This window comes from Schistocerca cancellata, chromosome 2 (genome assembly GCF_023864275.1).
Source record: "Schistocerca cancellata isolate TAMUIC-IGC-003103 chromosome 2, iqSchCanc2.1, whole genome shotgun sequence".
NCBI classification, from domain to species: Eukaryota; Metazoa; Arthropoda; class Insecta; order Orthoptera; family Acrididae; genus Schistocerca; species Schistocerca cancellata.
In genome coordinates this window covers 102376293-102397692 of record NC_064627.1, presented here as the reverse complement: position 1 = coordinate 102397692, position 21400 = coordinate 102376293, and the positions used below count along the sequence as shown (strand labels likewise).

The 21400-nt window shown below is 38.7% G+C and overlaps 1 protein-coding gene across 1 annotated transcript in view; it reads right to left on the bottom strand.

Moving 5' to 3' along the window:
- Positions 1-2601: 2601 nt before the first annotated feature.
- The window catches only part of LOC126161364 (dynein axonemal heavy chain 7), a 1035864-nt gene continuing 1017065 nt past the window's right edge, over positions 2602-21400 (bottom strand). The window contains exons 63-64 of the mRNA XM_049917134.1: positions 16902-17045; positions 2602-2917 (exon numbers count right to left, since the gene is read on the bottom strand). Coding sequence (XP_049773091.1) covers positions 2711-2917; positions 16902-17045 — 351 coding nt within the window. The 3' untranslated portion in view covers positions 2602-2710. The remainder of the gene's footprint in view (positions 2918-16901; positions 17046-21400) is intronic.

Genomic DNA, 21400 nt, shown 5'->3' with positions numbered 1-21400 from the left:
TGAATTCACTTCTGGGGGGAACGTGGAACACAATTTTGGGACCCTAACATTGTGGAAAGAGGCTGATATTGAGGGTGGGCAGGAATTATGTTTACCACTCAAATCCCTCTTAATGAAATTGTACAGGTGAATTGGCAAGGATATTGTGATGAGATCTTGGGATCTAATCTGCAGTTCTTGCGAGGTGCTGTGGGCCTAGACTTTGTATTGATGTACGATATTCTTGATCTTATAGAGCAGAGGTGATTGATGTTTTTTTGGAAATTGAAGATATTGCATGCATGGTGTGGCCTGCTTGCTTTCCCAATTTGAATCCCGTAGAGCATGTCTGGGATGAAATGGGGAGATGGCTTGCATCACGTCAGCATCCACCAACCATTCTCCAAGACTGTGAGCAGCTCTGTGGGAAGAATGGGTATTATTGTCTCAGTGTGAGACTGATGAAGTCATTTGCAGCATGCCCCAGGCCTCATTGCTGTCAGAGGTGGTCACATCCGATACTGAGCACATAAACCCATTGTTGGAATGTGTGTGCAAATCTGATAACTTCGAAAATACAAAGAATATTTTTGTCTATCATTATGCATGTTACAGTTGTTTATGTTCTGAATTCTTTACATTGTTTCAAATTTACTGTCACCTGTTTATACTATTTTGTGGCAAAATTTCTTTTTGTTGCTTTAATTTGGACACCAGCTTATTACGCTTTCTCGAGACAGGGAAGCTTACATCCACGAATCGGCACGATGTTAGAACTCATCGCTTGCCGAAACGCAGCTTGCCTTTTTCTCACATGACATACTGAGGACTATGGATGAAGGACAACAGGCAGATTCCATATATCTGGATTTCCGGAAAGCATTTGAAACAGTGCCCCATTGTATACTGTTAATGAAGGTATGAACATATGGTATAAATCCACAGATATGTGAGTGGCTCAAAGACTTCTTAAGCAGTAAAAGCCAGTCCAATATGTTGCCCTTGATGATGAGGGTTCATCAGAGACAAGGGTATCGCCAGGAGTGCCCCAGGGAAGTGTGATAGAAAGACTGTTGTTATCTATATACATAAATTATTTGGCAGACAGGGTGGGCAGCAATCTGCAGTTGTTTCGGATGATGCTGTACTGTTCGGTAATGTATCGAAGTTGAGTGACGGTAGGAAGATACAAGATGACTTAGACAAAATTTCTAATTGGTGTGAGGAATGGTGGCTAGCTCTAAATGTGGAAAAATGTAAGTTAATGTGGATAAATGGAATGTTTGGATACAGTATTACTAGTGTCCTGCTTGACACATTCAAATCATTTAAATACCTGGGCATACACTGTAAAGTGATATGAAATGGAACAAGCATGTGAGAACTGTAGGGAATGTGTATGATCAACCCCGATTTATTGGAAGAATTTTAGGAAAGAGTGGTTTACCTGTAAAGGAGACTGCAAATAGGATGCTGGTGTGATCTATTCTTGAGTACTGCTCAAGTGTTTGGGATCTGTACTAGAATGAATTGAAGGAAGGCATAGAAGCAGTTCAATGGTGGGCTGCTAGATTTGTTACCAGTATATTCGAGCAACACCTAAGTGTTGCAGAGATGTTTTGCGAACTCAAATATGAATCCCTAGAGGGAATGTGACATTCTTTTTAAGAAACACTAGTGAGGAAATTTAGAGAACCAGCATTTGACGCTGTTTGCCAAACGATTCTGCTGCTGCCAGCATACATTGTACATAAGGACCACAAAGATAAGATATAAGGAATTGGGGCTCTTACACAGGCATATAGACCGTCTTCTTCCCCTCACTCTGTTTGTCAGTGTAACAGGAAAGGAAATGACTAGTAGTGGTACAGGGTACCTTCCGCCATGCATCGTAGGGTGGCTTGTGAAGTATCTTTGCAGATGTAGATGCAAATGTAGAGCTTCGTGAATGTGGTGCAAGGCAGGATTCTGAACACTTGTTGATTTGCAGTAATCTGAGAAAACCTATGACATGGAAGACTTGTTTACAGTGAAAGACCATGCCAATCTAGTTGCAGGACACTGGACCCACGAAGTGTAAAATTCTTTCAGTCATTAATATAAGACCGTAATTTTAATATCACATTGCATTCTGGTGTTTCCTTTCCTTTTTTTTTTTTTTTTTTTTTTTTTTTGATTTTTTTGTTTTTTTTTGGGAGGGGGGGGGGGGAGAGCTTGGATAATTAAATAAATAAAAAAATGTTAATCTTTGTTGCCAATAAATTTACAATAAAATGTAATTTATCTCTATAGTTTATCAGCTTGATTTGATTGGAGACCATTTATAAATTCCCGTACTAGTTAGGACTTTTGCAGCCCCTGTGTCGAACCTCCAAGATTAGGAATGTTATCTTGGTGTCAGGAAGGTTGGGTTGCATTGTAGTTTGCACAGTAGGAAACCTAGAGTTGCTTCGAGTAACTGGGTAAGATACCTAAGCAAAGCCAAAATCAAATAATACCAGAGAAGCAAAAACAGTATCATTGTTTATTTTTTGGCAATAGTTTCAGCAAAAAGCAGTGTAATTTGATACTTAAAAAAATATAATAAATTTCTTGTGTGTGCTGTTGCACATTAGCTTCTTTATTACAAAAATAATGCTCATAAATATACAGTTAGATATATAAAGATATATATAAATACATATTTACAAATAAGGGAAAACAAACAAAATGAAGAACAAAAGCTCTTTTGCTACTGTGACAGCTGACATAACATCGCTACACCTCTTAATATCCAATGCTCGGGTGGTTTAGAAGTTGGTAATAGCATAGCTATCACAAAGTTTGTTGAGTGACCTGTTGTAGATAGCACACCACGTCTCTCAGAAGTTTTGTATACAGGACAAGTGTATGTCTCACCTGGCACAAATTCAGACTTCTCTATAGGTTTGAGCCATATCTGTAATAAATAAGAATTACAAAATATTTAGTTTCTTCACTGGTATATTCAGATATATAAGAAATGTAATGTAACAGTTTGCTGACATAACTTAGTGAATGTGGGGCATGGCAAGAATCTGAACAATTATTCATTTGCAATAATCTGAGTGAACCCTGTAACATGGACAATTAGTTTGCAGCAAATATCTGTGCTATTCTGACTGCTGAAGACTGGACTCAAAAAGTAAGAAATTTTCTCAATCATCGGTATTAGATTTTAGTCTTAGGGTTATATTGTCTTTTAGTGTTTCTGTTTTTTCTTGGACTAGGATAAAAAACAAATGAATAAATAAACTGCTACCTTGTTGCTGTTGTTGTTGTTGTGGTGCTGGTGGTTTTCAGCCTATAGACTGGCTTGATGGATGTCTCCATGCAACTCTATTCTGTGCAATCATCTTCATTTCTGAATTTGCTTACTGTATTCATCTCTTGGTCTCCCTTTATGATTTTTACACCCCTTCCCTCCCTGAACTTCCATCTGGTACTAAATTGGTGATCTCTTGATGTTTCAGAATGTGCTATTCAATCACTCCTTTCCTGTAGTCAGAATGTGCCACAAATGTATGTTCTCCCCAGTTCTGTTTACTACCTCCTCATTGGTTATGTCAGTTACCCACCTGATCTTCAGCATTCTTCTCTTAGCACCATATTTCAAAAGCTTCTATCCTCTTCTTGTGTAAACTGTTTATCGTTCACATTTCACTTCCATACATGGTTACACTCCATACAAATACTTTCAGAAAAGACTTCCTAACAGTTAAATCTATATTCAATGTTAACAAATTTCTCTTCTTCAGAAATGCTTTTCTTGCCAATCTACATTTTATATTATCTCTACTTGAGCCATCATCATTTGTTTTGCTGCCCAAGTAACAAAACTCATCTACAATTTTAAATGTGTCATTTCCTAATATAATTCCCTCAGCATCATCTGATTTAATTCAACTATGTTCCATTATCCTTCTTTTGCTTTTAATACTGTTCACCTTATACTGAGGTGGCAATAATCATGGAATACCTCCTAATATCATGTCAGACCTCCTTTGACTGGCATACTGCAGCAACTCTATGTAGCATGGAACCTACAAGTCATTGGAAGTATCTTGCCTCTATAGTCATCCATAATTGCAAAAGTGTTGCCATTGAAGGATTTTGTGCATGAACTGACCTCTCTTTTATGTCCCATAAATGTTCGATGGCATTTATGTCAGGCAATCTGGGTGACAAAGTCATTCACTCAAACTATGCAGAATGTTCTTCAAATCAATCATGAGCAATTGTGGCACAGTGCATTGTTAGCCATAAAGATTCCACTGTTGTTTGGGAACACAAAGTCTATGAAAGGCTGGAAATAATCTCCAAGCAGCCAAACATAAACATTTCTAGTCAAAGATCAGTTCAGTTGGACCAGAAGACCCGGTCCCTCCATGTAAATACGATCCACACCATTATGAAGTCACCACCAGCTTGCACAGTGCCTGGTTGAAAACTTGAGTTCATGGTTTCAAGGGGTTTGCGCCACACTCAAGCCCTACTCATCGGACCAGCCAACAGTTTTCCAGTCATATAGGATCAAATGGATACGGTCATGAGCCCACAAGAGGTGCAGCATGTGATGCCATGGTGTTAGCAAAGGCACTCGGATCGATCGTCTGCTGCCATAGCCCATTAACACAAAATTTTGCCACACTCTCCAAATAGATAAGTTTGTCATATGTCCCACTTTGATTTCTGTTGTTATTTCACATAATGTTGCTTGTCTGTCAGTGCTGACAACACTGCACAAATGCCACTGTTCTTAGTTGTTAAGTGAAGGCCGTCGACCACAGCATTGTCCTTGGTGAGAGGCAATGCCTGAAATTTGGTATACTTGGCACACTCTTGACACTATGGATCTTGGAACATTGAATTCTGTAATGATTTCTGAAGTGGAATATCCCATGCATCTAGCTTTTCCACATGAATCATCTGAGTACAAATGACAGCTCTGCCATTGCACTACTCCTCTATTCTTGTGCGTGCAATACTACCATGCTGAAACGTTTGAGTATCTGCTGACACATTGAGTTCAGATACTTATGCTATTAGGGTCATTGCAAATTTTGGCGATATACATCTCAGTATATTAACTTGCCAAGCCTATTTTCGTTCTCTGCTTTCGTATGGCATCATATTCTGGGGTAACTCAACATTGAGTAAAAGAGTGTTCATTACACAAAAGTGTGTAATCAGAATAATTGCTGGAGCTCATCCAAGATCATCCTGCAGACACTTATTTAAAGAACTAGAGACCTTCACTGTAGCCTCACAATATATATATTCACTTATGAAATTTGTTATTAACAATCCGAATGAATTCAAAAGTAATAGCAGTGTACATGGCTACAACACTAGGAGAAAGGATGATCTTCACTACTCAAGGTTAAATCTAACTTTAGCTCAGAAGGGAGTAAATTATGCTGCCACAAAAGTCTTTGGTCACTTACGTAATAGCATCAGAAGTCTGACAGATAGCCATATATCTTTTAAAAGGAAATTAAAAGAATTTCTTAATGGCAACTCCTTCTACTCATTGGATATAGTAAGTGGGTAATTTCCCCAACCCCCCCCGCCTAAAAAAAAAAAAAAAAAAAAATAAAATAAAATAAAAAAAACTTAAGTGTCATGTAATATTTTGTGTAATGTAATATCTTGTATAGACACCTTTTATTAACCTGACATGTTCCACATCATTACGAAGTGTCATATTCCTGATCTATGGAACAAGTACTAATCTAATCTAATCTAACCACCATTTATACATGTGCATATCACTACCTAAGACTTTTGTCACCTCAGTGTATATCTTTGTTTCAAGACACAGTCCAATTCCTATTCCAAATTTTTCTTTGGTTTTCTTTATTTCTTGCTAATGTACAGACTGAATATTGTAGGGGAGAGGCTACAACACTGTCTCACTTCCTTCTCAACCACTGCTTCCCTTTCACGCCCCTCGATTCTTATAACTGCTGTCTGGTTTCTGCAAAAGTTGTAGCCTTTCACTTCCTGTACTTTACTGCTGTTACCCTCAGAATTTCAAAGAGAGTATTCTAGTCAATACTGTCAAAATCTTTCTCTAAGTCTACAAATGCTATAAGCATAGGTTTTCACTTTCGTAACATATTTTCTAAGATAAATCATAGGGTCAGTATTGCCTTGGGTATTTCCTACATTTGTTTGACATCCAAACTTATCTTCCCGTAGGTCAGCTTCTATCAGTTTTTCCATTCTTCCACAAATAATTTTGCAACCATTACTTGTTAAACAGGTAGTTCAAAAATATTCACACCAGTCAGCACTTGCTTTCTTTGGAACTGGAACTGTTACATACTTCTAAAGTCTGAGAGTATTTCACCCAACTCATACAACTTGCACACCAAGACTATCAGTAGTCCTGATGGAAAGCCATCTTCAGTGCTCTGTCAAATTCTTCTCACAGTATCATATCTCCCATCTCATTTTCATGTATATCCTCTCACATTCCTATAATATTGCTCTCTGGTTCAGCCAACTTGTATAGACCCTCTGTACACTACTTCCATCTTTCAGCTTTCCCTTCATTGCTTAGGACTGGTTTCCCATCTAAGCGCTTGATTTTCATACAACTGCTCCTCTTTCTTTTAAAGGCCTCTTTCATTTTCCTGTAGTTGGTATCTGGTATTCCCCTAGTGCAATATGCTTCTAAAAAATTTCATTTATCCTCGAGCCATTCCCGATTAGCCACTTTTCACATCGCATTTTTATATCTTCTCTTTTCATCAGTTAAATTCAATATATCCTGTGCTATCCAAGGATTTCTATTAGGCCTTGTCTTTTTACCTATTTGATCCTCTGTTGTCTTTACTATTTCATCTCTCAAAGCTGCTTGATCATCTTCTTCTGTATTCCTTTCCACTGTTCCAGCAAATTCTTGCCTAATGCTCGCTCTGAAACTGTCAACAACCTCTGGTTCTTTCAACCCATCCAGGTCCCAGCTCCTTCATTTTCTAATTTTTTTATATTTATTTAGTCTTAATCTGCAATTCATAACCAATAAATTGTGCTCAGAGGAAACATTTACCCATGAAAATGCCTTACAACTTAAAAGCTGGTTGCAAAATCTCTTCTCCTACCATTATGTTGTCCATCTCAAAGCTTCCAGTGTCTCCAGGTCTCTTCCACACATTCAGTCTTCCTTCATGTTTCTTAAAACAAGTGTCAGTGATGATTAAATTATGCTCTGTGCAAGATTCTACTAGGTACCTTCCTCTTTCGTTCATTTCTGCAATCTATATTTACCTACAACATTTCCTTCTCTTCCTTTTCCTGCTATTGGATTCCAAACCCCATTATGATTAAATTTTAGTTTCCCTTAACTATTTAATGGGACGGAATGGACAGTGTCTTGAAAGGAGGATATAAGATGAACATCAACAAAAGCAAAATGAGGATAATGGAATGCAGTCGAATTAAATTGGGTGGTGCTGTGGGAATTAGATTAGGAAATGAGATGCTTAAAGTAGTAAATGAGTTTTGCTATTTGGGAAGAAAAATAACTCATGATGTTTGAAGTAGAGAGGATATAAAATGTAGACTGGCAATGCTAAGGAAAGTGTTTCTGAAGGAGAGATATTTGTTAACATTGAGTATAGATTTAAGTGTCAGGAAGCCTTTTCTGAAAATATTTGTATGGAGTGTAGCCATGTATGGAAGTGAAACGTGGATGATAAATAGTTTAGACAAGACGAGAATAGAAGCTTTTGAAATGTGGTGCTACAGAAGAATGCTGGAGATTAGATGAGTAGATCACATAACTAATGAGGAGGTATCGAATAGAATTGGGGAGAAGAGAAATTTGTGGCACAACTTGACTAGAAGAAGGGATCAATTGGTAGGACATATTCTGAGGCATCAAGTGATCACCAATTTAGTACTGGAGGACAGCGTGGAGGGTAAAAATCGTAGAGGGAGACCAAGAGATGAATAAACTAAACAGATTCAGAAGGATGTAGGTTGCAGTAAGTAATGGGAGATGATGAAGCTTGCACAGGATAGAGTAGCATAGAGAGCTGCATCAAACCAGTCTCAGGACTGAAGACCACAACAACAACAACTACTATTTAATTTCTTTTACTCATCATGAATTTTTTCAATCTCTGCATCATCAGCGTAACTAGTTGGAATGTAAACTTGTACGACTCTTGTGGATGTTGGCTTCATGTTTATCTTGGCTACAATTATGCATTCACTATACTGTTCATCGCAGCTCACCTGCATTTTTATATTCTTATTCATTATTAAACCTACTTGTGTATTATACCTATTCCATTTTGTACTTATAATGTGTAATTTGCATGATTAGAAGTCCTGCTATCAAACTTCATCAATTCCCACTATATCTAACTACAACCTATCCATTTTGCTTTTTAAATTTTCTAAGCTACAGGTGCTACTAAGGGATCTAACATTCCACACTCCAATTTGTAGAATGCCAGTTTTGTTTCTCCTGATGAGAGCATCCTCCTGAGTAGTCACCACCTGTAGATCTGAATGGGAGACTATTTTACCCCCAGAATATTTTACCCAAGATGATGCCATCATCATTTACTCCTACAGCAGAGCATCATGCCCTCAGCAAAAATTATGGCTTTCAGCTGTCTGCAATACAAGCACAGCAAGGTTGTTTCCTTTGGTGTTACAAGACCAGATCGATCAATCATCCACACTCTCGCCCCTGCAACTACTGGAAAGGTTGCTGCCCCTCTTCAGGAACAATATGTTTGTCTGACTCTTAACACATACCCCTCCATTCTGGTGCACCTGCAGTATGGCTATGTGTATCGCTGAAGCACACTGGCTATCTGTATTGCTGAAGCACACTAGCTGCCCCGCCAATGGTTAGTTCCATGGTTAATGGGGGGATTTATTTATGATATAACAATACTTATATATGAGCTATAAGGAAAAGGATCTGTGTACAATGAATGTCTTGCCGTGATATTAACTGGAATCCTTAATTCTTGATGTAAGAGAAATTTTCAATCCTTTACATAATCATTTAAGTTGTAGGGGAGACCAATAACACCTATTTTTATTTTTATTTTGAATTTATAGCATCTCTCAATTTCCATCTTCTTGGAAACATTTGCTCTAGCAAGTGGACAGCACCTGTGAACGAACAAGCTAGATATAAATTTAAAAATTAAGCTTTAAAGAGCCTCCCACTGTGTCTGGTGAATTCAGTTGTCTTCTAGCTGGCAGCCAGCTGGCCACATCAGTCAACCTCAGAAGGAGAAAACAGAGGAATGTTTGGTGCACTTGTAACTGTTATTGACCTCTGTCCAGTCTTAACATAAGAGCTGTGTCATGATTTGCTTCACTTGTAAATATTCAGTTTTGGTACAAATTGTTGCTTGTTTTGGTAGTACATATATTTGCAAAGATAAAAAGATAGTTGACAGTTGTTATATTTGAACATTATGGGGTAGTCAGTAATTGGATACTGAAAATCAAGATTTGCCAATAAATGAACACCTATTTATTCACTTGTATGTTTAACATATTTTTTAAACCTGATGTAAATGGGGGCTGAATGAACTCTTTACTGCAGCATATATGTTCCAAGTTCAGTTTACAAACTCCTGTCTATGACCCTGGCCAGTTACTCAACAACATGTGTTCAATTCAATGATGGGAGTGGTACCAATTCCCAGTGAATTAACACAGATCAGGAGATTTTTCCATGATTGGTTTCACTCAGATAAATAAAAAATTATTATGCAAATAATGCAGTTTCTAATCTTAAAATTAAGCCCCAGTTCAGAAATGGTTGAAGAGGTGTCTGTAAGAACTTTCAAGAAGTGTTTGGTGCGTAGTTATTTCCTGTAAATTAGCTCTGTTCTATCAGATCAGTCTTAGCCAATTTTCTTTTTTACATATTTCTGATGAAGAATTTTATTTCCAGAGAAAGAGAAGAAAGCATTAACACTTTAAATATTCAATTAGATGAAGTACCAGAGGCACTAAGATTAGGCATCTTGAGTTTAAATAAAGCATTCACACAGTAAAAGCAACATTATCAATAAAACTATATGGCAAAACATTTGAAGGAAGGCACATATGGCCAGCCACAGTCTTAACAACAGATGAAGAACAGCTGTTGGCAAACTGGATATTAGGAAAATCAAAAACTGGCTTTCCAATGTATTCAGAAAAGTGAAAGATGAGGAATACTGGAATGAAAACTGCTTTTACAAATTGCAGGCTAGGAGAGAATTGGGTGAAACTATTTCTTAAGAGACATCAAACTATTTCACATTGTGATACAGAAATGTGACTGGTTTGAGGAATTTCGTGAATACCTTCAACAAGAAAACTTGCAGGATTTACTTCTTAGCAGTGATTGAATATCAACACTCATGAGACAGGAGTTAAATGTTACCCAAAACTCAAAGAATCTTAGGTAAAAAAAACTGTAAGATTATTTTTACCATTGCTCCTGGCAAAGAGAATGAATACATCACTTTATTGGCTATTGTTTTCTAGTGGAAAAATTGTAAAATGATTTATATATTTACTTATAAAATGATTCCAAAGCATGTTTCTGAATCCATGCCTCCTATTCTCTGTAAGGAAGAGTGAGTCAGCCTGGATGGTTGCACTAACCCTTTATGAGTATGTTACCCACTGTCTTTATCCCTGTTTGTTAGAAATAAAATAATATCACTTTTCCAGGTTTTGCCTCTTTCAGATGGGCATACATTACATTTAAACTTACAATTATGTAAGCCCTGTTCAGAGAAGTTTCAACTAACATACACACACTTATCACTGAGAGATCATGAAAGACACACTGGATGACAGAAAGCTATGTTCACAGAAGAAAGCCCATACATTTCTACATACTATAGAGTCTAAATTTTCTACAGAGACACTTGAACTGTTCAAAACAGCTCTTCTTGATGAGTGAAGAACCACCAACCACAGTTTTAATCTGCCAGGAAGTTTCATATGAAGACAACATATTGTATCAGAGAGAACAGATAAACGAGATTATTTCAGATCCTAAGACCCATCTGCAGAATATCTTCAGGTATTGTTAAGACTTAAATTGTTGAGGAAATGTAGAAGTACAGAACACTCTAAATAGTTTCTTTCATTATTAATTTTACAGTTTCTGCCTTGAGAAAAGTGGTGAGGAAATTATCATTCATTTACGTTTATGTTGTCATCAGAGAATAACGAGAACCATAGCCAGAATAATGCTATAAAAGGTTTATCAGTTTGAGTTAATGTGATTTGCCATAATATCTCATTTGTATATCTAAATTATCTTGATTACAGTTTGTGTGTGCATGTGTATCTTGTACATTATTTTATTTTTATTTTCACATTAATCATATAAGTGCAGCCATTTCTGCACTAACTCTGTGGTTTCCTGTGACAGTTATGATTTATTACACTCCTGTTATGATACTCATTAATAAAATATAAAGGTAATTAGATACTTGTGTTTTTATTTATTATCAACTTATAACTGGGCCTTCAAATTGTACTGATAAAATTATGTTCATTAATTGGATAAGGTTGCTCATGTGTTTAATTATTTTTTACTTCTTCTGTATACACTTTAAAGCTGAGAAATGTGTAGCTTATCCCAGGTCCCAATTTTATACTTATTTGAGCTAGTCTTCAGTTAAAAAGTTCACCAACAATTTTTGTGGTGTCAGGTATGAATTTTTTAATGTAGTTGTTCTCATACCTGTTCATTCACTGGTAATGTTAACCTAGAAGCCCACTCTTCATCCTTGAGACTGAGGCAAAGTGTATGTGGACTTTATTTCTCTGTCATATACTGCAGTAATGTACACCACAATTAAACAAACTGATTTCAACTACTTGAAACACTTACTACTGAACAGTGAATGTACTGCTAAGAAAGTGAGAGAAATTCAAGAACTTAGTGCAGATCTCTGTGAGATGTACCGTTATCTACTTTATAAAGCTTTCTTACTCCTCACTTATGTTACAGAAATACCTGGCAAGAAATAGAATAAAAATATAGTTTTATTCTGTTTATTTTTTAATTTTAATTAAAAATTTTAATTCTAATTTGAATAACTGAAACATGTCAATTAGTTAATTGTCTACCATTTTTGTTTGATATGCAGTTTAATACCACAAAAAATTTGCGCATAGTGTTTTATGGAGTGCATGATCATGAGTATCTATTTTTGGCACCAACAGAACACTTTTATTTATTTTCTAAAGCTGCACATCAAGTATCTTTTCATGATTAAAATAAATGTTTGCTATGACCCAGCTGGTTGGTTGGTTTGTGAGATTAAAGGGACCAGACTGACCCAGCTGGTACCTGAGTTGTGTACACTACGGTCAGTTATGAGAACTTAATTAATATACTTGTGTCACCAGCAAATATTGACCACCACTCACTACAGTGGATTGATGCCTTGGTCACAGAAACATGTAACAGAAAACAGTATTTCCATTAGCTTTTGATCACCAGCTCCTTTTCTGCCCAAAAAAAAAAAAAAAAAAACAAACCACCACACACACACACACACACACACACACATGAGAGGATAACAGGAAAGAGGCACGTCTTTGGACAGATGATGCTGTGGCTGCAAAACAAGATGAAAAATGAAAAAGGTGACAGTACAACAAAAAGAGATATAGGGAGTGAGGTTGACAAGGGGTAAGGGAGAGGGAGGGAGAGAGAGAGAGAGAGAGAGAGAGAGAGAGAGAGAGAGAGAGAGAGGATGAGGGACAGGCAGAAGGAGAAGCGGAGGTGGAGGGAGAGGATGACAGTGAGGCTGAAGGTGAAGGTGAGGGTGAGGGAGAGGAGAAAGAGAACGCCCAGTGGGGGTATGGTGGTGGTGGGGGGGGGGAGAAGGCAATCCATGAAAGGCAGTGCATGAGCTGGACAGAGAAGGAGTGCTGTGGACAAAAGAGAGAAGGGAAAACGTAAGGTGAGACAGTGGGAACAGGTTAGTGGATATTTAGACCACCTATGTTGGAGAGTGTAGTTCAGAGAAACTTTTAATAGGCGAGAGTACCTAAATGGCCTGCATAGTGAAGCACCTGCCAAAGTCTTCTTGCTATGGTTAAGGGAGTGTGCATTTGGGTGTCTGAGTTGGTGTGTTTTGATTTGTGCACTTTTACCAGAAAAAAAGCTGAACGTTAGTATGAATGCTATTTTCTGTTGTGGATTTCTGTGCTCCACACGTCAATCCAACTATAGGTGAGTGGTTATGTTTCCCTTATTTTACATACTGCTCCATCCAGGAATTTCCACTATTGTTTGTCACTGTTAATATATAATGTGAACCAATATTTGATGCTGATTTCTGAGTATATTTTTTTCTTTTTGCTGAATGATCATAGTTTTATATGAATTTTCTTTTAGATATTTTATCATGCATGACCCTGTGGAAGACCCAGGTGCAAGACCTGTAAAATACACCCATCCAGCACATCCTAATCGAGTCCTGTCACAGACTGAGAGGCAAAGCCATCTCTGGAAGCCGTCATATCATTAACCAGAGCTCTGCCACAATTTTGGTACAGCATTTATCATGGGCATGATCACAAATTAGCTATATGCCAGTATGAATGGTACCACCAAACTGTGGCCAAGAAAAGAACTGCCCACCCTGTGGCAGAATACACTGCTGTTCACAACAGTTCAATTTCACTGGCTGCTTCATAACCTGGATACCCCCCGCCAAACACACACACACACACACATACCAGCATCTCTGAATTATGTAGATAGGAGTTGTATTTGCAACACATGCTTCATTCTCATAATCATTCTTGCCACAATTTCCATTACGCCTGGCCCACATCTACTTCTATCTCCACCCTGAACCAGGACCCTAATTTCACTCACCCTGCACCCACACCCACTTCCACAATTCTCCCCTTCCTCTGCTCTGTTGCACCCTCCCTGTCTACTACCCCAAATCATAATAATGATAATAATCATCATCACCATGTCACTGTCCGCCCCTGGTAGCTGAGTGGTCAGCGAGACAGAATGTCATGCCTAACGGCCCAGGTTCGATTCCCGGCTGGGTCAGAGATTTTCTCCACTCAGGCAGGGACTGGGTGTTGTGTTGTCATTACCATCGTCCTTTCATCCCCATTGACACACAAGTTACCAAAGTGGCATCAACTCAGAAGACTTGCACCGGGCAAATGGTCTACCCAATGGCAGGCCCTAGCCACACGGCATTTCCATTTCCATCATGTCATTGTTACTTTGTATTGTATGATCTCACCAGTGCTGGTACCACATTTCTATCCTATGCACCTGCTGCCTCTCTATCCTGTAGCCCTATCTTGTTCACCTGATGCCTCCCTGCCAGCAGTTATAGCTAGCAGCCACTCTTCTCAGCTCTCCTTTCCATTCCCCATCTCCTTTCTCCTCTCATGTATTCTGCTTGACACAACCCCACACCCACTAAAGCTGTAGAACTTCAGTCCTCGTACAGGATATTCCGCAACATGCAGGTGTGTATATGTGTGTGGTATGGGGGAGAAGGGGATGCATGCATGTGCTCTAACATGAAACAGGATATGCCTGAAAGCTAGCAAGGTTTTCAGTCCTGTTTATGCCCTGGCAATCAATATGTCTGCTGTTTGGAGAGTTGTTACCTTTATTCCTGAATGTTATTTAGTTTGTAACAGAACTTTTAACTGGTAGTGTTTCTTTCTTATTACTAAGTTGTTACTTAGATTCTAACAGAACTTTCCATTGCCAGTGTTTCCTTCTACCTATTTTTCAGGAAGATTAATATTTGAGATGAGATATTTTTCATCACTCAGCATTTAGCATGACACAGAAAGTCATAAAAATCTTTTACCAGTTACCCAATGGTGTGGAGAACCTCATAGATAACAAAAATAAGCTCAGAAAAAAAGAAAAGTCATGTGACTTCTTCTGAATATGTGGTTCTGTACTCCCCCCCCCCCCCCTCATTCCTGTCTCTCACTCTCTGTTTTTGTGTGTGTGTGTGTGTGTGTGTGTGTGTGTGTGTGTGTGTGTGTGTGTGAGAGAGAGAGAGAGAGAGAGAGAGAGAGAGAGAGAGAGAGAGAGAGAGAAATTGGGATTTAGGGGGATCTCGAGCACACATTTAAGTTTAAGTATGTATCATGATACGAAAAAAAAAGAAAGTTACAGTTAGCTTAGCTTATAAAATGTACTCGCCAAGTGGTGGCAGGAGAATACTCATATAAAGGTATTTAAATTTGCAATCTTTCAGAGCCAGTATTTCCTTCTTCTGGCAGAAAGGTTGAAGGGGAAGGAAGAGGGGTGAAGGAAAAGGGGTGACATTTAGGAAACAGGGGAAGACTGGAAAACTCACTCAGAACCCTGGGTCTGGGGAGACACCAGGCAATATGAGAAGGAATGACTTCAATGTATTAATCAGCTACTTTGACAAAGCTGTGACTTCCTATAACCATGCCATGAAATGAGGTCCATTCTGTATGACATTTTGCGTACCACACCTAGAATAGCTTGTCGTCATCCTCCCAATCTCTGACATACCTTCGTTAGATCCTATGCTCCTTCTGCACCCACTTTCCTACCCTATGGCTCCTGCCCCTGTGACCATCTCTGCAGTAAATGGCAAAATGTATACTATCAAAGGGAGAGCCATCTGTGGAATGACACACGTTATGTACCAGTTGTTAAGTAAACACTGTTCAGCCTTCTACATTGACATGATGACTACCAAGTTATCAGTTAGGATGAATAGGCATAGGCAGTGAGTGTATACTGGCAATACGCAGTATGCTGTCGTAGAGCATACTCTACAACATGACAGGCATTACCTTAGTGCCTGTTTCATCACACACACTATATGGATTCTTCCCCAGATACCAGTTCCCCAGAACTCCACAGCTGGGAACCAAAGTTACAATGTGTCCTTGATTCTCACCACCCACCTGGCCTTAAATTACATTAATTTCTTGAGTCTCAGCATTTCTTCACAGTAGTATTCCTTTCTTCACTCCCTTTGGTCTTCTATATCGTCCATTTTCTGACATGTCTATTTTTCTCCAACTCCCACCCTTCAATCCCTATCACATACAGTGCACTTAGCTTTCTGCTTTTATTAACTTGTGCACAATGTTTTGGCAGTATTACCCTACATTTTGGCAGTAATCTCTGTCTTGCATATTATTCTATCTTCCATCTTTAAGCTCTCAGGTTGTCAGATCTCATCCTGTGCAGTGCCCAACAATCAGTCTTTCCTTTTCATCCCATGCAGTAAGTCTCCCCTGACTCGGGTTGTGAGCAACTTTCCAAACTCTCCCCATTTCTTAAACCTCATCAATCCTTTCCCTGCACCTCTTTTCCTTCCCCTTCAACCTTCTGCCAGAAGAATGACCCACTGCCTCTGAAAGCTTGCACATTTAAATACCTTTATACGTGTATTCTCTTGCTGGCACCCGGTGAGTACGTTTTTTATCTCTCCAGTTACATTATATTTTCAAAAATTGATAATTTTTTTTATATAAATTTAGCTTAAGATTCATGAAAAAGATAATACTAAGAACAGTCAGTATGTTACCATACTTCTCACTGAGAAAGCTTACTAGGTTTGCAAATTAACTGACATTTTCATTACAGCAAGACATCACAATTTTCATCAAGGGGACACACAAATAACTAACTAGCTGTTGTAGAATGGGGTTCTGTTCTGGGTCAAATACTATAACAAGAAACTCAGCATGTTAACACTTCACCTGTTTGACTCAACTAGTTGGATACATTTGAAGGAAGTAAGTACAATCAAAGGAAACTGTACATTTCTCTCAGACAATCTGACACTAAGCAGCATATGTATGAATCTAAAAGTTAACCATGTGTGGAGGGAGATAATACTTACAATAGGCACAACACTGTAGAGTATTTTAGGCTCTGATTCATCAAGGGAATGAATTTCCTTATTCCACCTTGCTCCATCGAGAAAAAGTCCATCAATATAAACCCCATCATCTGGTGGAATATCGTATGTCTCCTCTGGCATCATCTGGAACAATGTATAAAAATCACAGACAATAGTCATAGATACATGATAGACAGATGAAATTGAAAATTGCTAACACAGGTTTGGTGGCTGAGGCATGCATGAGAATAATGAGCATATTTGTCATGTAATTAAACTATTATTTTATGCTGTCTTAGATACAGGGATAAAAACAAACAGATAGATATATTTTTCATACTTTAGGTTCATAGTGATCCTAAAGGATGTAGAATAAGTAAAAAAAAATGCAACATATTTTCAATTGAAAGTTAATGTCAAACTTGTCTCCCTCCTCCCTCTTAACTCTTTCAGACCCTCTGGCTACAATTGTGTGTGTCTTAGCTGCAACAAAAGTATTTTTTCCCAATGGAAACCTTTTTATCAGGCACAAGTGCTACCAACTATTGGGCACCACTATTAAAATATCAGCAAGCCAATGCAGCAGTGCACAATAGCTTGTGACTACCAGAATACACAGATGTGGTTGCTTTGTTATATTCCACTGTGTAACTGAAGATTCAATTCTTATTTTCCTTGGTAATTACTGAATGTTCATTTTACTATTTATTACAACAGAGAATATTTTTAAGTAGTTATTTTAGTCCATAAAATGAAGTCAAGTGTACAAAGTATGTTCTGAAAATGAGGACAAATTTTTGTATAAAATAACAAAATCACCTAAGATTATTCTCACACAAAGAAAAATTTTCCATTCTCCAGAAAAAAATTCAGGTCTGAAGGGGATATCATGGGAAATTTGTGATTGGATCAAGGATTTTTTGGTAGGGAGAATGCAGCAAGTTATCTTGGATGGAGAGCCACTTACAGATGTAGAAGTAACCCTTGCTCTGTTCATGTTGTAAATTAATGATCTTGCATACAACATTTATATTAACTTCACACTTTTTGCACATGATGCAACTATCCATAATGAAATACTGTCTGAAACAATCTACATAAATATTCAGTCAAATCGTGATATAAGATTTCAAAGCAGTGCAAAGATTGGCAACTTGCTTTAAATGTTCAGAAGTGTAAAACCGTGCACTTCACAAAAAACTAGTATTCTATGACTATAATATCAATGCATGACAGATGTGATCAGTTAACTACACAAATATGTGAGTCTAACACTTTTTAGGAATATAAAATGGAATGATCACATACGACAGACTGCTACTTACTGTAAAGATGACTCATTGAGTTGCAGACAGGCACAATGAAAAGACAGTACTTTCCCCTTGCCCACCCCCACCCCCTCCTCCCAATGGCCTAATCATAAAATTTACTTTCCAAGGAGCCTCTTCCTTTCACAATGATCTTCGCTTTTTCAGATTCTACCAGTCCCTGTCCCTCACTAACTCGGTACTGCAAGAAACATCACCATGGCACAGGCATCCTGGAACCGTCTCTGCTCCCTCCACAAGATATTACTACTGTGCAGTCCGTACTATGTGCATCACATCTCAAAAATTGAATCCCTTGCTCTCGAGCATCTGGAAGGGCATTCCAGACACCGCCTCCATAAGTTATCCAACATGCTGATATTGTACTGCTGCCTGGGGCACCACTATTCATCCCCGATCCTACCCATACTGTTCATCTTCACCAACCCCTCATAGCACCAAGACCTACCTAGCTGACTTTTCCAACTTTCCACATCCCCCAAAAACGACCTAACAACACTCTACCACAATCAGAGCTTAAACAATCACAGAACACTGTTGTTAAACTTCCTACCAAAATCCTCAATCCCAGAGAAGTTTCATTCCTATCCAAAAGTCTCACCTTCAGCCCTACATCCAGATTTAAACATGTTGGACTTGTCAAAGACATACCCTCCTTCTCCCAATCTTCACAATGGAAATACTTCTTTGCCACTAGTCTTTCCATCCACAACCAACACAATCCCAAAATTGAACACTAACTCTCCCAGTTCCTAACACCAGTGAACCGTGATCCTCCTGCCCCCCCCCCCCCTCCCCCCACCTACCCATCCTCTCGTCACCTTCCAGGACTTCCTTACACCCAACGTGGCCTCACCATCCTCCCCACGTCCCTTCCTAAGGAACACCAACAGTTCAGCAAAAGAAAGGACAGCCATAAACAGCATAAAAACAGATCTTAACCTTATCATCCAATTTGCTGACCAAGGTTTCACCACTGTTATTATGAATCTCAGTGACTACCTAGAGGAAGGCCTCTGCAAATTATCTGACTCCTACAACTATAAGCTCTGAAAGAGTGATCCCATTCCAGAAGCCTTACATAACCACCAATCCCTGCTTAAAGCCTTATGCCCTTCCCAAAGACTCTTCCTGAATCCATTTCCCTGCTCACCCCTATGATGCCTCATACACCCTCCTTCTACATGCACCCCAAAATACACAAATCCAACAATCCTGGACCTCACTGTAGCTGGGTATTGTGCTCCAACTGAAAGAATATTAGCCAAAATTGATCAAAACCTTCCACCAACTGCCCAAAGTCTAGCCTCCCACATCAAAGATACTAATCACTTCCTTCACTGACTGTCCACCATTCCCACCTTTTTAAGACATGGATCCCTACTCGTCACTGTTGACACCACTTCCCTACTCACCAACATCTTTCATGTCCATGGTACTGCTGCTATTGACCATTACCTCTCCCAACATCCTTCAGACTCCAAACTCACTACCTCATTCCTCATACACCTTACTAACTTACACAAGTACTTCCCCTTTGAAGGCAAGGTATACAAACAAATCACAGCACAGCCACAGGTACCAACATGTCACCCTCGTATGCCAAATTGTCTATGGGCCACCTATAGCAAGCATTCCTAGCCTCTCCAACCCCAAATCCCTGGTCTGGTTCAGGTTCATTGTTGGGATCTTCATGGCCAGCCGCGGTGGCCAAGCGGTTCTAGGCGCTCAGTCCGGAACCGCATGACTGCTATGGTCGCAGGTTCGAATCCTGCCTCGGGCATGGATGTGTGTGGTGTCCTTAGGTTAGTTAGGTTTAAGTAGTTCTACATTCTAGGGGACTGATGACCTCAGATGTTAAGTCCCATAGTGTTCAGAGCCATTTGAACCATTTGGAATCTTCATGATCTGGACACAGGGCCAAGACACCCTGTCCTCAGTCCTTCACAACCTGGTGTGCACTATGGAGAAGTTAACTTGGCAGATGTCATGCCACATCCCCCTACTATAAGCAGACATGTCAAAAAACAAGCTGATGCAGTACAAAACAGCATAGTGTCTTCCGTTGTTGCGTGCTGCGACAGTTGATATGTGGACTGATTCGCATAGTCAGGTGCACTATTTGACACTTACAACACATTACATTAACACAGTTTGCTCTCTTGTGAACAGTGTTCTATTTACAACAAAATTCCCGGACGTTAAGAAGACGGGAGTAAATACTATGAAAGAAATTGAAGAGAGGATGGCTGACTGGGACATTTTGCCAGACATGTTGTATGGTTTTGTTTTTGTCTCTGACCAGGGTGCCAATGTAATAAAGGCTTTGGAAAATCACGAAAGGATTCCTTGTGCTGCTCACTGTATAAACACAGCACTTAGCCATGCTTTCGATGAAGATAACTTCTCGTTAAATCATGCCCCGAACATCGCATCAACAATAAATACTGCAAAATGCATTGTAAGGTACATTAAGAAAAGTGACCTCTGCTTGTCTTTAAAATCATCATTGAAACAAGAGGTCTGCTCACACTGGAACAGCTTGTACACTATGCTGGAATCCTTACACACTCAGTATAACGAAGTTGCTGCTTTGCTGATGGAAAAGGACTCCACTTACAGATTGCAAGGATATGATAATGAGCTTGCAGGAAAAATTGTACATTTTATGAGACCATTTAAAGAGGCCACATATGAATTAGAAGGCGAAAAAGAACCAACAATCCAGTTAGTTCTTCTTTGGTTTCACAAACTGCAACAAATTTGCAGTGTCAATGACACTGACTGTCAGGTGGGTAATTACTGCAGTTAAAAGCACTGTTTCATTATGATATGTGATAGTTTTATAATTAACTAGCATAACTGATGAGTACTAACCGATATGTATTTTTTAACAGGAGGTACAAAGGATTAAAAATCGAGCCTTGACTTTTGTGTGTGAGAAGATTGTGATCAATTCCAGGCATAAAATTGCTACGTTTCTTTGGCTGTCTTTCCGTGATCTTAATATGCTTGAAATAAATGAAAATTCTTAGCAATGTGCAACAAATGCATGCTACTTACGCAGGTACAACATGCAATCATTAACATAATTGTTTTTGCATAGTTAGTGGATAGTGTATTATAGAGAAACAGGGATGATGTAATTCATATAATATTTCATTAAAGTAA